The sequence below is a fragment of the Ailuropoda melanoleuca genome, chromosome 12 (assembly GCF_002007445.2).
Source record: "Ailuropoda melanoleuca isolate Jingjing chromosome 12, ASM200744v2, whole genome shotgun sequence".
Lineage (NCBI taxonomy): Eukaryota > Metazoa > Chordata > Mammalia > Carnivora > Ursidae > Ailuropoda > Ailuropoda melanoleuca.
In genome coordinates, this window is record NC_048229.1 from 6,699,908 (window position 1) to 6,717,101 (window position 17,194).

The window sequence follows — 17,194 nt, forward strand, 5'->3', positions numbered from 1 at the left end:
CTCCCCCTGCTTGTGTTCCCTCTCTCGCTGGCTGTCTCTGTCTCTGTCAAATAAATAAATAAAATCTTTAAAAAAAAAAAACAATTCAAGGTTAATATCTGTTTTTACCTTTTAAATCTTTTTTAAGGATAGCCTTATAAAAGGAACATCTGGGGCGCCTGGGTGGTTCCTTCGGTTGACCATCCAACTCTTGATTTCAGCCCAGGTCATGATCTCAGGCTCTTGAGATCGAGTCCTGTAGGCCCCGTGCTCAGGGGGAAGTCTGCTGAACATTCTCTCCCTTTGCCCCCCCCCCACCATGGTCACTTGCTTGCTCTCTCTCTGAAATAAAAATAAGTAAATCTTAAAAAAAAAAAAAAAAGAATGTCTGTAGGAATACAACTTTTTAAATTAAAAATAATATGAATGCTGGGGCACCTGGCTGGCTCAGTCTGTAGAGTGTGCAACTCTTAACCTTGGGGTTGTGGGTTTGAGTCCCATGTCCGGTTTAGAGATTACTTAAAAATAAAATCTTAAAGGAGCACCAGGGTGGCTCAGTCGGTTAAGCATCTGCCTTCTGCTCAGGTTATGATCTTGGGGTCCTGGGATCAAGCCCCGTATCAGGTTTCCTGCTCAGTGGGGAGTCTGCTTCTTCCTCTCACCCCCTCACTCATGCCCTCTCTCTCTCAAATAAATAAATAAAATCTTTAAAAAAATAATAATATGAATGCTATTTTGAGAGATGTTCCCTAACATTTTTTTTTTCTTGGATTTTTATCTTACTTCTGCTCCAATCAGGAATTTTAAGTAATTTTGCCAGAAAGTGTGTCTTCAGACATTCTTTTTTTTTTTTTTCCTGCCTTTCCTATTTAGTGAAATGTTAAAATACCCCAGACTTGGAAGAGCCATCATCCAGCAGTGGTTCCAGTGGTGACCAAACATTCCTCACAGTGTCTTTGGGGGCCGGCCCTCCTTCCTCCCCAGGGCAGAGTACCCGAGTGCTCCACTCTGTCTTCCCTAGTCCCTCTGGTATCCTTTCCCTCCTGGCTTTGGAGACTAGACACGTTGGGCGGGTGGGTGGAGGGCACGTGTCTGGTGCAATGTACCATTTTGACTTATTTCTTTTTAGTGAGGGAGGGAGAGGGGGAGAGAATCTTAAGCAGGCTCCACGCCCAGCACAGAGCCCGATGTGGGGCTCGATCTCACAACCCTGAGATCATGACCTGGGCCAAAATCCAGAGTCGGATGCTTAACCGACTGAGCCACCCAGGCACCTCATGTACCATTTAACTTATGAGCAGATGATGATTGTGAAAAATATCCAAACAACTCCAAATAATAGAAGCTAACGTTTATCAAGCACTTACTGTATGTTTCAAATGCTGGGATTTAATGTTTTACATGCATTTTCTTCATTGACTCCTTACACCACCTGGAATGTATTCCCTTCTACAGATGAGTAAATTGAGGCACGCAGAGGTTATCTAACTGGCCTAGGGAGCAGCTGGGAAGTGGCACAGGGGGGCTCAGATCAAGGTGATGTGAGTCAGTGTCAGAACTGAGCATTTCCCCCCTCGCTTCCCAACTGGCTTTGTGTGTATTTTGTTGGCCTTGAGGAAATATACCTTATATATTTTATAAAGTAAAATGTATTTTCTGAAAATGAGATCATGCTCTAAAGATTGTTCCACTACCCCTTTTCACTCTTTAAGATGTTTCAACCTTTGTTGTCAGCATATATGAAAATCTCACGTTTGTCAGAACTGCTAAGTATTCTGTTATGTGGTCCTCTGGCACTTTGGGGGTCAAAGAATGTGTGCCTTTGCGGGTATTAGCATGTGGCCCTCCCAGAATGCCCTCCCAAAGTCTGCACTCCCCATAGGGAGTGGGAGAACCCATTCTCATTGTCCATCTTTGTTAATCAGTTTACTTGAGAGTTGATAAAGAAGAAGAATTGGTGTGCTTGGTGAACACTTTCCTTCCAGAAGGCTCTACCAGTTGCTTCCACAGCTGTGTCCCAGTAGCACAGCTGTTGGCCTTGTGTTCTCAGCTGCCAAATAGCAGCTTGATGAAACGTTCTTGCATCCCCAGCTTTCCAGGCAAAGTGGGAAAAAAGGGGAAAGCCCCAGGGCCAAACAGAGGCATCCAGCACCCAGTGACTGGGGCTTAACAGTAACCACCCTTTCTCCCTACAGGAGTGCTACCTGGAGAGTGACCAGACGAGCCTCTACCACGCAGCCAAGGGGCTGATGACCCTGCAGGCTCTGTACGGCACAATCCCCCAGATCTTTGGGAAAGGAGAGTGCGCCAGGGTAAGAAATGGTACATGTTTTTGGGGTGAAGACAGGGGTGCCCTGGTACCCAAAAGGGAAGCAATGGGAAGCTACTTACAAACAACAGTCAGTCGTATTTATATGTGAATTCACCTGCTTGCTGAACTGGGCTTGTAACCCCAGAATTGATACTCACGGTGTTCTGCGGACATGTCACGAGTGGCAGGAAATTTGAGCCACCCACTGTGCGCGTTCCCAGCTGATGTGCAGTGAAGCGATGCTCTGCCTTCTTGTTACGGCTCCCAGGCTGTAAACAGGTGTCCTTTTTTGCCACTATGTAGTGCCATGTACCACTTAACACCACATTTTTTGCATTTTTTGTGCTTTCTGTTGGTGATTTCACTGTTTCACAGGGCCCCGAGGGTGGTCCTGACACACTGCCCATGTTCCCGAGCTCGGGAAGGTTTTGATGGGCCTGACCGAGAGAATCCGTGTTGTCTCAGCCTCCCTCAGGTGTGCGTGACGGTGCTGTTGGCTAGGAGTTCACTGTTGGTGAATCAGCAAGCTATAGGAAATAAAGTGTCTTTAAATAGAAACACACGTAAAACAAGGTTACACATTAGTTGATAAAAACATCGTAACCAAAAAAAACCCCCAAAAAACATTGTAACCAGAGGCTCGCAGGAACCTAACCCCACATCTCCCCTTGGAGCAGAGGCTCAGCGCTCACTGGCTCAGTGCTCGTGGCGACCTCACAGGAGTCCCGCGAATAACGAGAACAGACTGCATGTGAGTTCGTGCCTCACTGAGTAGTGGCTGATGTCGGTGCACATGCGTGTGTGGGAGTGGATGGCCAACAGCAGACGCTTTTCTCTAACTGCTTATTTCTGATCAATCTCACTCCTCCACAGTTTCTCTCCTTTTTAAATTTTTTTGATGGTCTTTCTGTTTTTAGCGGCATTTTAAAATCTGCTACTTCCCAGAAAGGTCCCACCTGATCCAATGTTTTGTTTCCAGCAAGTGGCCAATATGATGATCAGGATGAAGAGAGAGTTTACAGGAAGCCAGAATTCAGTATTTCCTGTGTTTGATAATCTCTTGTTGCTCGATCGAAATGTGGACTTATTAACGCCTCTTGCCACTCAGCTTACGTATGAAGGACTCATTGATGAAATTTATGGCATTCAGAACAGTAAGTAAAGTGACATCTGTGTTTCCTGAAAGGTTATCGGATAAAAGTATCCAAAAGGTCTTTTTTTTTTTTTTTTTTTTTTAAGGAGATGCTTTCTTTGCATGTAAATCAGAGGATATTTGAGAAAGCACAATACTAATTTTTGGCTTTCAGACACCAGGTTAAACAGAGTCCAAGCTAAAACTGCTGTTGTTGTTCCCACGAAAGCTGGCCAGATGCTTAGTGTGCAGGACTGTACTTGTCCCCGTGAGGAGTGGCCCTGGGTTAGATACAGGAGGCACTGTAGTTTGGAGAATGTGGGCCCTCGTGGCTGGCAGTTCGGGAAGGCTTGTTGGAGAGGTGGCATTTGCACTGGGTTTGGTGAGGGGTAGGTGTAGAGGGCCACGGCGAGGGGCAGGCCACATCTGAAACACAGGGATGCTACCGTTGATCACAGTGGGGCGTATCCAGGGAAGGGCCAACACTCAAGGTTGGGGACACCACATGGGAGATTGGAGAGGCCTGCTAGTGTTTAGGTGTGACAGATCATTAGGTCTGGTTTGGTTTTGGCCCACACCATGCTTATTTCTGTCAGCATTTAAAATGGCAGAAATGTTTAATAAAAGTCCTGATGTATGTCTTTATAATCAAAGTGTAGTTTGACCGTGGAAAAATCAAACCTCAGTACTGTATGGCGTCGTTTCCCAGAGCGGGCTTACTTCTCTCCTGAGTTGGATAATCCTGTTTTGTGCCAGGCCCTTGATCCGTTCTTCCAGTAAACGCACACAGGTGCTTGCTCCCTTCCGCTGTCGTCCAGGTTATGTGAAATTACCTCCGGAGAAATTTGCACCGAAGAAGCAGGGCGATGGTGGGAAGGATCTCCCCACGGAAGCAAAGAAGCTTCAGCTGAATTCTGCAGAGGAGCTTTATGCTGAGATTCGAGACAAGAACTTCAATGCGGTGGGCTCTGTGCTTAGCAAGAAAGCCAAGGTGATCTCCGCAGCGTTTGAGGTGAGGCGCTTTGGCTGTCTTGCCGCTGCTCTGGGTCACGGGCTAGACGGCCCCCCCGCCCCAGGAGAGGAGAGCCTCTGGGCTTCAGTTCAGGTGCACGTATCTCTCCTAAGCAACTGGGGGTCCCCAGGGTTTCTTCTGGAGCTTGTCCCCAGACCCATGACAGAAGGTGTTAAGTTTGCTCCTTTTTTGCGGGGTGGAAGGAGCAGTGTGGGCTGTTTACAGGCTTTCATAGGAAATATTTGTTTTACCTTTTTTTTTTTTCCATTATTTCCTACCTCACTCAAGAGGAAGCTGGCTGTACTATAAATAAAAGGTCCTCTAGAATAGAACTTGAGGTTTGGGGCGAAAGCTCTAAGTTTAGGCAGCGTGCCGGTGGCGGCGGAGCCCAGCCGATGCTGTAGGTGACAGTGAGAGAGGCGCTTCTTTATCGCCTCCTGCCTCCTCTTGCCCGGCCGCTCGTTTACTCTTGGGGAAGCTTATTTTGGAAACAGCGAAATTCAGCAAGATGATAAATTCTGAGTATTTAGACTTTGGAAACATAAACTGGGAGGATTTTGGAAACTAATGTTTCACCGAGTATGTATTTCTAGATTTCATCTTTCTGGGGATTATATTCATTCATTGATTTTCACATTTCTGAAGTTACATTTGGTTTACATGACTAAATTTTGCAAATAAAAATTCCCACCACTGGGCAAAGTTCGCTTTGTTCGTGGAATCTCAAGACTGAGATTCAGCAGTAAGAATACATTTTTTTTTTAAATTATAGAGGACACTTTGCTGTTTACATTCCCCTCAACATAATGTTTTTGTTTTTTATTCAGAAGTGTTTGTGGGCAACCTAATAGTGCCCCCACAAATACTCAGAAGCCCCCAAATACCAATCACGATAGGAGCCCGGGCATAGGAGGAGAAAACCTTACAGGTTTGCTCTCTAAACAGCTACTAACGCGGTAATCAGGCACCATGAACTCATCTCTGTTTTTCTCGTAACGTCGGAGCTGGGTTTGGCCTGATCTATTTGTATTCCGTTCTTTTTTTCACATTGATATAAATTATATATCCTGTGAGCAGCACGCAGAACAGAGCACTTAAAAATAAAATATCTTCGGGGCACGAGGGTGGATCAGTCAGTTGAACATCTGCCTTCGGCTCAGATCCTGGTCCTGGGGTCCTGGGATCGAGCCCTGCACTGGGCTTCCTGCTCAGTGGGGGTCTGCTTCTCCCTCTCCCTCTGTCCCTCACCCCACTCATGTATGTGCTGTCTCTCTCTTTCTCTTTGAAAACAGAATAATTCTTAAAAAAATTAATAAATAAAACAAAATATCTCTCCTGCTTGATGGGTCTGCCGTTATCTCATTTTCAGGAAAGGCACAACGCTAAGACGGTCGGGGAGATCAAGCAGTTTGTTTCCCAGCTGCCCCACATGCAAGCAGCAAGGGGCTCACTTGCAAACCACACCTCAATCGCTGAGTTAATCAAAGATGTTACCAGTGAGTATCCTTTGGAGTGATGATTTTCATCGGGGCTGACTTACATACACACTGTCTGACACCAGGGTCACGGACACCGTGATCCCTCCTTGGGAAAGGCAGCTCTATTTGAACATTGTATGTCATTCTCAGTGTTAAGTAAGTGTAGGCGTGTTCATAGGTAAATTTGTTTCATTTGTGGCTAACTCATTTTTTCTCATTATTGATTTAATCCCAAGACAAAATATTTGGAATAGTGGTAAGAGGAAAAAACCCTTCTGTAAGTTTGCCACCATAATGAGGCTCTTTTTCCGTCTAGTTTTTTCCCTCCTGTTAAGGGTAATTTAATCAGAGCAATGTGATGTTTCTGCTTCTGTTTTTGTTTTTCCCCTTGAAAGCTTCCTGCAGAATTGGTAGAGAGATCATACGCTGAGTATTTTAAAAGCGCTCAGAGATGTATATTAAACCAGAGACGAGTTTATTCTTAAAACATGGGTGCTGTGTATTAGGAAGTCTGCTTTGAATCTGAAGTAAAACATGGTGTTGGAAAATCAGTCCTTTGTTTTCCTGTTAATAGAAAGCAGTTAAAACTGGGTTGAATTCGATGATGATAGTGAAGTGCTGGGGAGATGGGCCTTCCCTGGTACCAGGCAAAGCTCTTGGGGTCTGTATTGAGTCCTAAGGACAGCAAAGGAGTCAGCTACAACTCAGTGTAATTTAGGAGCACAAGGTTATAGGGATTTCCATGTTTTAGATTGTTTTCAGATGACAGTTTGAACCTTTTGCTTGCTTGTTTTTTTTGTGTGTCTTGTTTCTTAATTATCTTCTGTGATAGAAAAGCACACTGCTCAAATAAATCAACATTTATTTAATTTCTAAGTTGCAAATTTGCTAATTACATTTTAGCTTCTGAAGACTTCTTTGATAAACTAACAGTGGAGCAGGAGTTTATGTCTGGAATAGACACTGATAAGGTATGTGAACAATAAAACTAACAGATCATTGGTGATTTATCAAATGTCAGATAATAGCTAGGAAAGTAGCTGTGTTGATTTCCATGCCTTGCCGAGGCAATTTTAAGAGCAGGTGCAGAATGTGCAAGTCTAGATTTCTCCAAGTCACGGGTAGTTAGCATTGCTCTGTGCGAGGGGCTTCCCAGCCCCTGAAATCAACCATCTTTAAGGCCTGTTGTAGTTAAATGAAGATATTTGCTTTCTGCGGGAACTGCTCATGTAATTCCTGTAAATATCCACCTCTATTAATACATTTTAAATTATTCAATTTCTGGAAATTCCTGTTTTCTAGAAAATCTCCTGTTTTCCAGGAAAGTTCCTATTACTTTGCGGTCAATAAATCGCTTCTGTTATTGAGACAGACACAGTCACAGATGCCCCAGACATTCAAGGGTCTCTCAGAAGGCTGTCTGCTGTGTTCAGACAGGCAGCTGCATGCCCAAGTGTGTCCTTCACTGTGAAAAATAATCGTAAATACCAAGTTCATCAGGTCCACAAACCGGATGCTGGGATACATACCTATACATTTTGTTTCTAGGTCAACAGTTACATTGAAGACTGTATTGCCCAAAAGCACCCGCTGATCAAGGTGTTAAGATTGGTTTGCCTCCAGTCCGTGTGCAATAGTGGACTTAAACAAAAAGTTCTGGATTATTACAAAAGAGAAATTCTCCAGGTCAGTAGATTTCACATTACTAATTTACTAAGGGAGGAAACATCTTTTTAAAAAAATACTGCTTAAAGCTCCTATTGTGGTATATTGTTTCCACTGTCTTTTAAAATTTTTTAACACCCAGAGGGGGTTGTCCTTGGTATGGATCACTGTGTACTGTGTTTGCATAATAATAACCTCTAATGTTCATTGAGCATTTACTATGTACCAGGCTCTAGTGAAAGAGCTTTATTGTATTCCTTTGTTTAATCCTCACTACAGCCCTGTGAGTTAGATACTGTTATCGTCCCCATTTGATGGATAAAAAAACTGAGGCACAGGGTCGTTTTGTAGTTTGCTCATGGTCACCTGGCTAATGAGTGGCAGAGCCAGTGCCCAAACTCAGGGAACCGGGGCCTGGTGCCCTTGCTCTTAACTGGATTGCATTTGATGGAGGAAGGGATGTTTTTTGCAGATTTTCTGATGATAATCCCTTAGCAGGTGTATTTAAATTAAGCCTATTTTACTTCATGATTAGGAAAAGGCCGCATTATTTAAAAAATTCTCCCCTCCGTTTGAAAATGTCTCAAGTAGTATTTATTTGCTATCACCAGCCATAGTTTAGTACGTTATTATTAAAACTAAATGCTCAAATTTTTTTGATATTGTTTTGTCTTTTAAAAAATTAAGCAGATAACACATGCATTCTCAACATATAAGATTCAAAGAAGGCGATCCGGAGCAACATGTGGTCCTTCCTGCACCTCACCCACACCCCCAACTCCCTCCCCAAATAGGACCCATAGCAACAGTTTGGTTTCTGTGCTTCCAGACTCCCGTGTTTGCACTTACAGACAAAGAATATTCACACTCACAGACTCTGAGGTGACACTGGCTGGATCCATGTCCCAGCTGTGTTACTAAGTACCTGTGCAACCTTGGGCAAGTTACTTAAACCTCTGTAAAATGGGGATAGTGATACCACCTAGCAGATCGGGTTGTAATAAAGAGACTGAGTTCATGCACGCATGACATGCTTACAACAGAACGCTGCCCCCCCCCACTTATGTAAGTGCTGGCTGTTACTGTTATTATTTACTGTTTTTTTTTCAAACAGAAATAAAATCCTACTGTACATAGTATTCTATTATTATATTTTTTGTCCTTAAGAATATATCCAGGGGCACCTGGGTGGCACAGTCAGTTAAGCGTCCATCTCTTGGTTTCAACTCAGGTCATTGTCTCAGAGTCGTGAGATCGAGCCCCACGTGGGGCTCCATGCTCAGCAGGGAGTCTGCTTGAGATTATCTCTCCGTCTGTCCCTGTCCCTCCCCCTGCTCGGGCGTGCACTCTCTCTAATAAATAAATTTTAAAAAAAAGAATATATCCAGATCTTATCAGGATGTATAGATCTGCCTCATTTTTTAAGGTATCTAATTATAGCCCATGTAAAATATATATTAACTTATTTGATGCTCGCTTAAGTTGGGTCCATAAATTCTGACTTTAGAATAAACTTTAAATCCCTCTTCGAAGCGGCGAGCTGGATGAATTGTAACAGGCAAGCAGGTCTCATCCTCGGCGCTGCCCCTGTGTCTGTAGACAGTCATTCCGTGGACTTGGGTGACGTGCCCCAGAGCACAAACTAAATGCATTTGTTGGAAGTGCTCTTATTAGAAATTGGCAGAAACTCTTTTCCTGATCTGGGATCAATCCGAATGTCTTGTCTTGCAGACGTACGGCTATGAGCACATATTGACCTTGTACAACCTAGAGAAGGCTGGCCTGCTGAAACCGCAGACGGGGGGCAGAAACAATTACCCAACAATCCGGAAAACGCTGCGCCTCTGGATGGATGATGTGAACGAGCAGGTGAGACACACCCTCCACTTCAACTCAGTTTACCTCCTGGTTAATGGTTTATAGCGGCCACATAGGCTAGTTGATTCATACATCCACCTTGCCCTTTCTAGAACAGTTTTCTATTGTTTTTGAGAAAGTAATGCATTCACGTATTATATCTGCCAGAGGCAGCTGAGAACAAAGGGTGCTCTGACTCTGGGGAGTTGGAGGAGAGTTTCTTAAGATGTGGGCAGGGTGGGAACCGGTGAAAGGCATGCAGTGGGGATTCCTTACCAGCCTGGGCCGGAAGGCAAGGAGAGGGAACTGTTGCAGAAACCTGTTCCAGAACCTGGAGAGAAGAGCTGTGTGGGGAAACCATCTGACAAGGCGAGGGATGAGAGGCCTCTGGTCGAGAGACACAGCCAGCCTCCAGCAGTGTCACAGAAGGAAGCCAGGGCCGTAAACCCCTGACCCCAGGTGCTGCCCACCCTCCAGGTTCCATCTGGTGCCTCCCATTGGCCAAACCCAAATAGGGCGTGGGAGCGCATTGGCATAGAGCCTACAGGTTCACCTCCTGGACACAGAGCGGGGCGGGAGGGGGGGTAGAAGGATCTGGAAAATGTCCAGCATGTGTGGTAAAAATGTCAGCCATACAAAAGTAAGGCAAACAGTGGAAAGTTAGGTTCCCTCCACATCTCACCCTGCTTTTCCCTCAGAAGAAACCACTGTAACCAGTTTTTTAATCTATCCTTCCAGGAAGATTCTATGTATCTACAGACATTTTAACATAAAAGATGCCTATGTTATACCATTGGCCTCCAAAGTAGAGTGCTCTTTGCCTTACATTTATTGTTGATTCCAATTTTTCTAAATTTCTCTTTCTTATTTTCTTTTTTGGACTTTCATAAGAACTTTATCAGGCTGCCTCCTGCAACAAAAGCTAATAATTAAAAAGTCTCCTCCACCAGTGGCAAAATCAGATTATCTTTCCCCTGGGGAGGGGAGAGTATAGATACTTTTAATTTCTGTGTTGTACAGTATAAACAATATATTAGTTCCACTCTCTTCCTTGTTCTGACCTGCCTCTCCCCACCCACGCCAACCACCACTTAAACACTGTATCTTGGAGATTCTTCTGTGATCTACCTCATTCTTTTTTGTAAGTTTTTTTTTTAATTGCTGCATAGTGGTTTTGCAGATAAACCTTAATTTATGATTTAATAGGTTTCTCTTGATAGAAATTCAGGTTGTTTCCAGTCTTTTGCTCATACACACGGAGTTGCGGTTAATACATCTGGGCTTTGGGCTATTCTGGTGGACGAGCACCTCTGTGGGCTAAATGCCTGAAAGTGGAATGACTGGGTTCAAGGGAAATGCACGTTGTTACCCAGCTAGAGAGTGCCGGGTTTCCCTCCTAGAAGTTTCTTGCCGAAGCAAATAACAGCGTTTCGTGGTCAGTACCTAGAGATGTCTTGAGTGGCTTTTTCAAGATCTGAGTTGAAAGCGAACCTCGGGCAGCTGAGAGAAGCAGGCCGAGCTAGGGTGGATTGGAGCGGGACGTTGCGGAGTTTGTGTTTCTGCCTTCAAAACCAGATCACATAATTTTAGGTTGCCCAAAAGGCCGCTGTTCAGTGGCTCTAAGTCTCTGTATCTGCAGACTTTTCTCCCTTTGATTATTTAACAGAATCCCACGGACATATCGTACGTGTACAGTGGTTATGCCCCTCTCAGCGTGCGACTGGCGCAGCTGCTCTCGCGGCCTGGCTGGCGCAGTATCGAGGAAGTTCTCCGCATACTCCCAGGGCCCCACTTTGAAGAACGGCAGCCGTTGCCTACGGGACTGCAAAAGAAACGTAAGTCTGTGGCCGGCATCTGTAGGGAATGCCTTACTGCTCGTGTGGTTCTCGTGGATTATGCAGTTGCTTTGTAGGGTACATTTGTAAGGTACGCGGGACTCACAGTCTGGCACACCTCTTTCGTTAGTTGCTAACGTGTAGTGTAAGCACTAGAACCCATCATTCCCTCAGGAGTAGCAGCTTTCAGCCTCTGAGGCGAGGATCTCAGTAGTTAGAAAAAGCGTTGAGATCAAAATCATGTTCCTGAGTTTCAAAGAACTGTCTGCCTGTACCAAGTCACAGTTAACTTTTCTTTCTTATATACGATGCCATGTTGTTTTTTTTCAAAGATTGATTTATTTTAGAGAAAGAGGGAGAGTGAGCAGGGGGAGGGGCAGACGGAGAGAGAGAGACTCTCAAGCAGACTCCCCACTGGGCTCAGAACCCCACTCAGGGCTCGATCCCAGGACCCTGAGCTCATGACCTGAACCGAAGGCAGACACTTCACTGATTGAGCCACCCAGGTGTCCCAATGTTGCAGGTTTTTTAAAAGATTTATTTATTTTTAGAGAGTGAGCGAGAGTGCGCATGCGAGAGCAAGTGGTGGAGGGGGGGAGAGGGAGAGAATCTACAGGCAGACTCCTGCTGAGCATGGAGCCCAGCGCTGGGGCTGGATCCCCCGACCCACGAGATCGTGACCTGAGCCGAAACCAAGAGCTAGATGCTCAACTGACGGAGCCCCCAGGTGCCCCCGTGATGCAGTTTTTTAAGACATGGGAAGAGAAGCACCCATACTAAATAATTCTTAATTCTGAAGTGTTTCCATTTTAGGTCAACCAGGAGAAAACCGAGTCACACTGATATTTTTCCTCGGGGGCGTAACCTTCGCTGAAATTGCTGCCCTGCGATTTCTCTCCCAGCTGGAAGATGGGGGTACAGAATATGTCATTGCCACCACGAAGCTCATGAATGGGGCCAGCTGGATAGAGTCTCTAATGGAAAAACCTTTCTAGGGTGATCCAGGTCGACTTGAGTGAACTGCAAAATAAACTGCTCCTTTGGAGAAGCTGCCAAGAGGAGGTGAAAGCCCACCGAAGACAAGGCTACAGAATTTCCTTTGGGGGTCAGCTTCTTCAATGACACCGTTTTCTCCTTCTGGTTCTCTTTTGTGTTTCTAATGTCTTGAAGAAAAAAGAATAGAAGAGAATCCCACCTGGCTAACAGAAAGACCAGTTCTTAATGCTCTGAGCTCAGGGTCTTCCTCAGGGACCCCTAGAAACATATTAAGGTTGGTGGGGTTGGCTAATAGACAGCTGCACAAACGAGGTCAGTTCTTAAAACAGGAAGGCTGTTTTAAGAGACTGATGGGTAAAAATGAGCCCCGAATACACAGTGCTTTCTTGAAGGCACATCCTGCCTGGGGCAGTGGCTAGGTGTTGGGGCACAGCTGCTGCCGCCACTGAGTTGAGATTTCTTTTTCTGCAGAGTGTGGCACGTGCCCTTGGTGTCCTCAGCCTCTGTGTTAGGTGATCACTACGGCGAGTGTTGATTCCTTCTGCTTTCGATTCCTCTGTTTCATTAAGCAAGCGGGGTGGAGGGACTTCTTCCTCCAAATCAAAGTTCATCATCTGTCCGACCCACTAAATTTCTGTGCGTCTCATACTTATCAAGGGCTTTTTACATGGAGGAACGTGAGGATTGGGGAGCAGCTTCCTGAGAATGTTCTTAGACGCTATTCAAAGCACACGTGTTGTTCGCTCCACAACGTTTCCGTGGTAGCTGCCGCCACCGAGGTGTCGGTTTTTTCCCCACCCACCGTGGGCTCCAGCACCAGCTGGTCCCCTGTGAGCAGCGGTGACTCTCACTTGCTCAGCATTTGGCGACACCACCCCCCACCCCCCGGTATCTGTCGCACGTACTTCTCCACACTCAGCCTCTTGCAGTTGTTTTGCTGGGAAACTACAGCTCTGTTTCATGGTCTGTTTTGCTTGGAAACATGCAGCTTGTCGATGTTCTTGGAGTCGAGCAGTCGCACCTGCTCCCGCAGGAGACGGTTAGCCTGTGGGGCAGAGGGGTAGGGTGTTGGTCGAGAGGCTGGAAACCTGTGTGTGTTCCCTGCCCCCCTCCTGCTCCATCCCAGAGTCTGGAAGTTAAATGCAGAAGGGGACCAAATGGATGGCTTCATAGCCCTTGCCCACGTCTCCCCTTTGTTGGGGGATCAAGGTCAGCATCCCTCCTCGGGAGGTGTGGCTTCTGTTGTTTATCAGTAACCACACGTTTTATTCTCATTTTGTTTTGTTGGTGAAAATTCTGGTAGCACATTGCATGCTATGAGTAAAAGAGAAATTCTACAATCAAAAAAAGATCTCTTTAAGAATGAGCAGAAGAAGAGGTCATATTTAAAAGATCTCCTTCTCATGCATTCAATTTGGCCTTGACATTCAGTATTTGGAAGACAGTTTTTTTAAAAACTATGCCTGTTTTAGAAAATCCTTTTTCAAGTACTTGTTATCCCAGGGAGATTAGTTTATACCTTCCAGCCGCAGCTGTTGTCAGCCTCAGCCGCCTTAGAGAATGAAATCCACCTTGTCCCTCAATGTTTTTGGCTCATGGGATTCAGTTCAAGTCTGGTCAGGTCTCCTTGGCTGGGGTTTTTGTCTTACGAACAGATACTCGGTTGTGTCTCATGTGTCTGCATTCACTCATGACTCTATACTTGCTTGCTCAGAGCATAGTTAGGTCAGCTCCTAAAATGCATTTAGCAGAAGACTTAAAAACATCAATTGCTTCATTTGTATGCAGGTAGAAAGTGGTGGATAATTATATATTATACACCTTTGTGTGAGTTCACTTAATACTTGAAGCAGACTTTGTCTCAAAGGAGTATGCCCTTACTGAGAAAGGGTATGTGAATGGTACATTCATTCCTAGAGAGGGCGGATTGTTTACATCATGTCTGGACTTTTGTCTAGTTAGGTAGACAGTTCTACCACACCAGCAACTCCATAAAAAAGAAGTCTACGTAGATAAAGAAGTCTACGTAGGCACTGTTCTCTGTCTTACTATACACTTTTGGATTTTAGCCAACAGAGAAGTATTTGAATTGTAGTTTAACCATAGAGCATGAGAATACAGGCATACCGAGACAGATTGTGGCTTTGGTTCCAGAGCACCCCGCTAAAAGTGAGTGTTGCAATAAAGCCAGTCAGATGCATGTTTTGGTTTCCCAGTGCATATAAAAATTATGTTTACACTATCCTGTAGTCTCTTAAATGTGCAATAGTGTTTTGTGTAAAAAAAATGTATGTTCCTTAATTAAAGAATATGGCTAAAAATGCTAACCATCATCTGAGCTTTCAGTGAATTATAATCACTGATCACAGACCACGGTAATGCATATAATAATGGAAAAGTTTGAGCTAAGAGAATTACCCAACTGTGACAGATACAAAGTAGGCAAATGCTGTTGAAAAAACAGCGCTGACAGACTTGTTCAGTACGGGATTGCCACGGACCTTCAATGTGTAAAAACCACACTATCTGCAAAGCACAGTAAGACGAGGTGTGTCTGTGATGGTTAAAAGGAGGAATATTAAAAATAGCACATTTAATTCTTGAAGAGCGCTGGGAAGGGATTGGCCACTCCAGCTCTGCCCTCACTAGAAATGGATGACAGTTAACCGTGACATGCTGGTCCGTCTCTTGTTCTCAGTTGTACGTTAAAGATGGGCCTGTCAAAAGGAGGAAGTGTTTGTATTCAGCAGAAATTCAAGAAGAAATGCTCTTTAAAAAAATACCAAATGAACTGAATGTCTAAAGCAGATAGGGAGAGGGACTGTGGTCAAGATGGCAGGGCGTAGAAATGCAGCATCACGTAGAGTGAATCATGGAGACACTGAATTGTGCTCTAAAGCCAGATGTATTACAGTCACAGGCTTAATGACCTGCTACAGAAAATAGAGGATGCCTTTTCATCAGCCAGTGATCTAAGAAAAAGGCAATAATGTAAATTTTCTCAGTTGCTCTTATTTCTAAATGAACACCTGTGAGTTTTAAGCCACATGTTTCTTAGCTTCGGTTACTGCCTGGTGACCAGAGCCTGCAGAGGCTGGAATACCCAGCTGCCCTGAGACGTCCATTTGAAGGGCGTGGGAGTGAAAGTCGACAGAACTGAGCCTACTTTAATAGCCTCTCTCCTTCATCTGTTGCTCTGGGGTGGGGTGAGGGCATAAATCTTAGCCATACTTTCTTTCCTGTGACTAGGCAGGACACAGAGCCCTTCAGATGACCAATTCTCTGGGGGAGCAATTACTACTCACTGGCTTCCTGAGCAGCTTGATAATGTTCTGCTCCTGTTTTCAGCAGGGCTGAGGCCGGGGCAATGATTTGATAATAACAGACCCTGATTAAATTAAGGAGCCATTTGCTTCTGGATGATGATGTTGATAAAAAAGGGTTGATGTCCACACTCCCTGCTATTTTAAAGGTCAAAAAAAGAAAAGTCTTTAATCACAAACTACAACTAAAAGCAAAATAATCAGAACCAGCATAAAGTTTGTGCTTTTTCTTCATTGTTACATCTGGGAAAGGGTCTGTTCTTTATTTGCCGAAATCCCAACTCGTTCATTTTGCTTCATGTTTGGGAGTTGAAACTGGAAGTGGGCTCACTGGGAAGGTGACTATACAGTGCATCTCTAAACTGCTAAACTCTGCCAGGTAGAATCAAGCACTCAGGAGCTCCTGGTTCTCTAAGCTCCTGTTTCTCACATTCATGCATGCATGCTCACACTTATATGTTTTTTTCAGATAACAGCCCTGGCTGTAGTTGGACAGTCATAAGTGAAAGTCGTTTGTATGGTGGTTCTTCTAGTCTGAGACTCAGAGTAAGATGGGGCTTCTCTCAATGTGAGCTTGTTAGAGAAGGATTTGGACTGTATCTCACCCACAGTGTTGAGAAAAGCAAGACAAGAAGGGGCATGAAAAATCCCCTAGTGTACCACTTGCTCAGCCCATCTGAGTCAAGAGCTTTGCAGGCATCTCAGAGCTGGTGGGCTGTGGTGGGGAAAGGGCGGAGGGCAGGAAGGGTTGCCAGTGCCCCGCCTGGCCTGGGACGGGCTGTGCGCAGCTCCCTGATTGCTCAGGGACCACGTGGAGACTGTGATTGGTCTCTAGACCACACCTAGTTGGTGAGCGCAGCTGCTGCCTGAATATCCCACAGCTCTGCCGAGATCACTGGAGCGCACACACACCTACCTTCAGACACCGGACCAGGAGGGGAACCGTCAGCTGCTGCACTGGAGGAGCTGTGGAAACTTTGCTGAGTGAGTGAAGTGGGGAGAGAAGGAAGCTAGTGGCTGGCCCTGAGGGAAGTTGCTGGGCAGGACAGCAGTGGAGATAAAGAGCTGGTTTGTGATTGTTGCCATGTGTTTCCATCAGGGGTGGAAGATAAGACTGGAGCAGGTGCACAAGAGCACAATGGGGAAGGAGATAAGCCCAGAATAAAATTGATGCCCGCCCCTTGGCACTCCTGCAATACTGGCTGCCCACAAGGGCGAGCATGCTGGACTATATAAAGCGAACATTTTCAAACTCTGCATGTTGTCAAGCCTTGGGGTCCAGGGAATTACAAAGGGGCTTCAGTGAGGACCTGCTGTCTTCTCCCACACGAATGGGTCTCTCTCCTTTTCCCTTCCCAGGCAGCACCGACAACTGGGGCTGCAGCTTGAGTGATGGGAAAAGAAAGCCTTACTCCACCAGGCCATTAGCAGCACTCACAGCATTAAAAATGCAGGAGGTGGATGGGAGGAGATAGGGCCAGGGATGAAGACTAATGCAGCAGCCGAGGCTGAGAACAGACAGGCTTCTCTCTCCTCAGAACCCAGATCCAGATTAGGAGCCAAAGAATGAGGGGAACTTTTGGTTGAAAAGACTTTTATGGTGTAA

The 17,194-nt window shown here is 45.3% G+C and overlaps 1 protein-coding gene across 2 annotated transcripts in view; it reads left to right on the top strand.

Annotated features, from left to right (window-relative positions):
* The window catches only part of VPS33A (VPS33A core subunit of CORVET and HOPS complexes), a 23,940-nt gene extending 8,143 nt beyond the window's left edge, over positions 1 to 15,797 (top strand). The window contains exons 5-13 of one of the 2 annotated variants that reach the window (XM_002913084.4): positions 2,175 to 2,291; positions 3,270 to 3,444; positions 4,241 to 4,434; positions 5,804 to 5,930; positions 6,816 to 6,883; positions 7,461 to 7,598; positions 9,309 to 9,446; positions 11,101 to 11,269; positions 12,083 to 15,797. In XM_002913084.4, the coding sequence (XP_002913130.1) occupies positions 2,175 to 2,291; positions 3,270 to 3,444; positions 4,241 to 4,434; positions 5,804 to 5,930; positions 6,816 to 6,883; positions 7,461 to 7,598; positions 9,309 to 9,446; positions 11,101 to 11,269; positions 12,083 to 12,264 (1,308 nt within the window). In that variant the 3' untranslated portion in view covers positions 12,265 to 15,797. Of the gene's footprint in view, positions 1 to 2,174; positions 2,292 to 3,269; positions 3,445 to 4,240; positions 4,435 to 5,803; positions 5,931 to 6,815; positions 6,884 to 7,460; positions 7,599 to 9,308; positions 9,447 to 11,100; positions 11,270 to 12,068 lie in introns of both variants that reach the window. The other variant, XM_019800656.2, reaches the window with a different exon arrangement.
* The last annotated feature ends 1,397 nt before the right edge of the window (positions 15,798 to 17,194 follow it).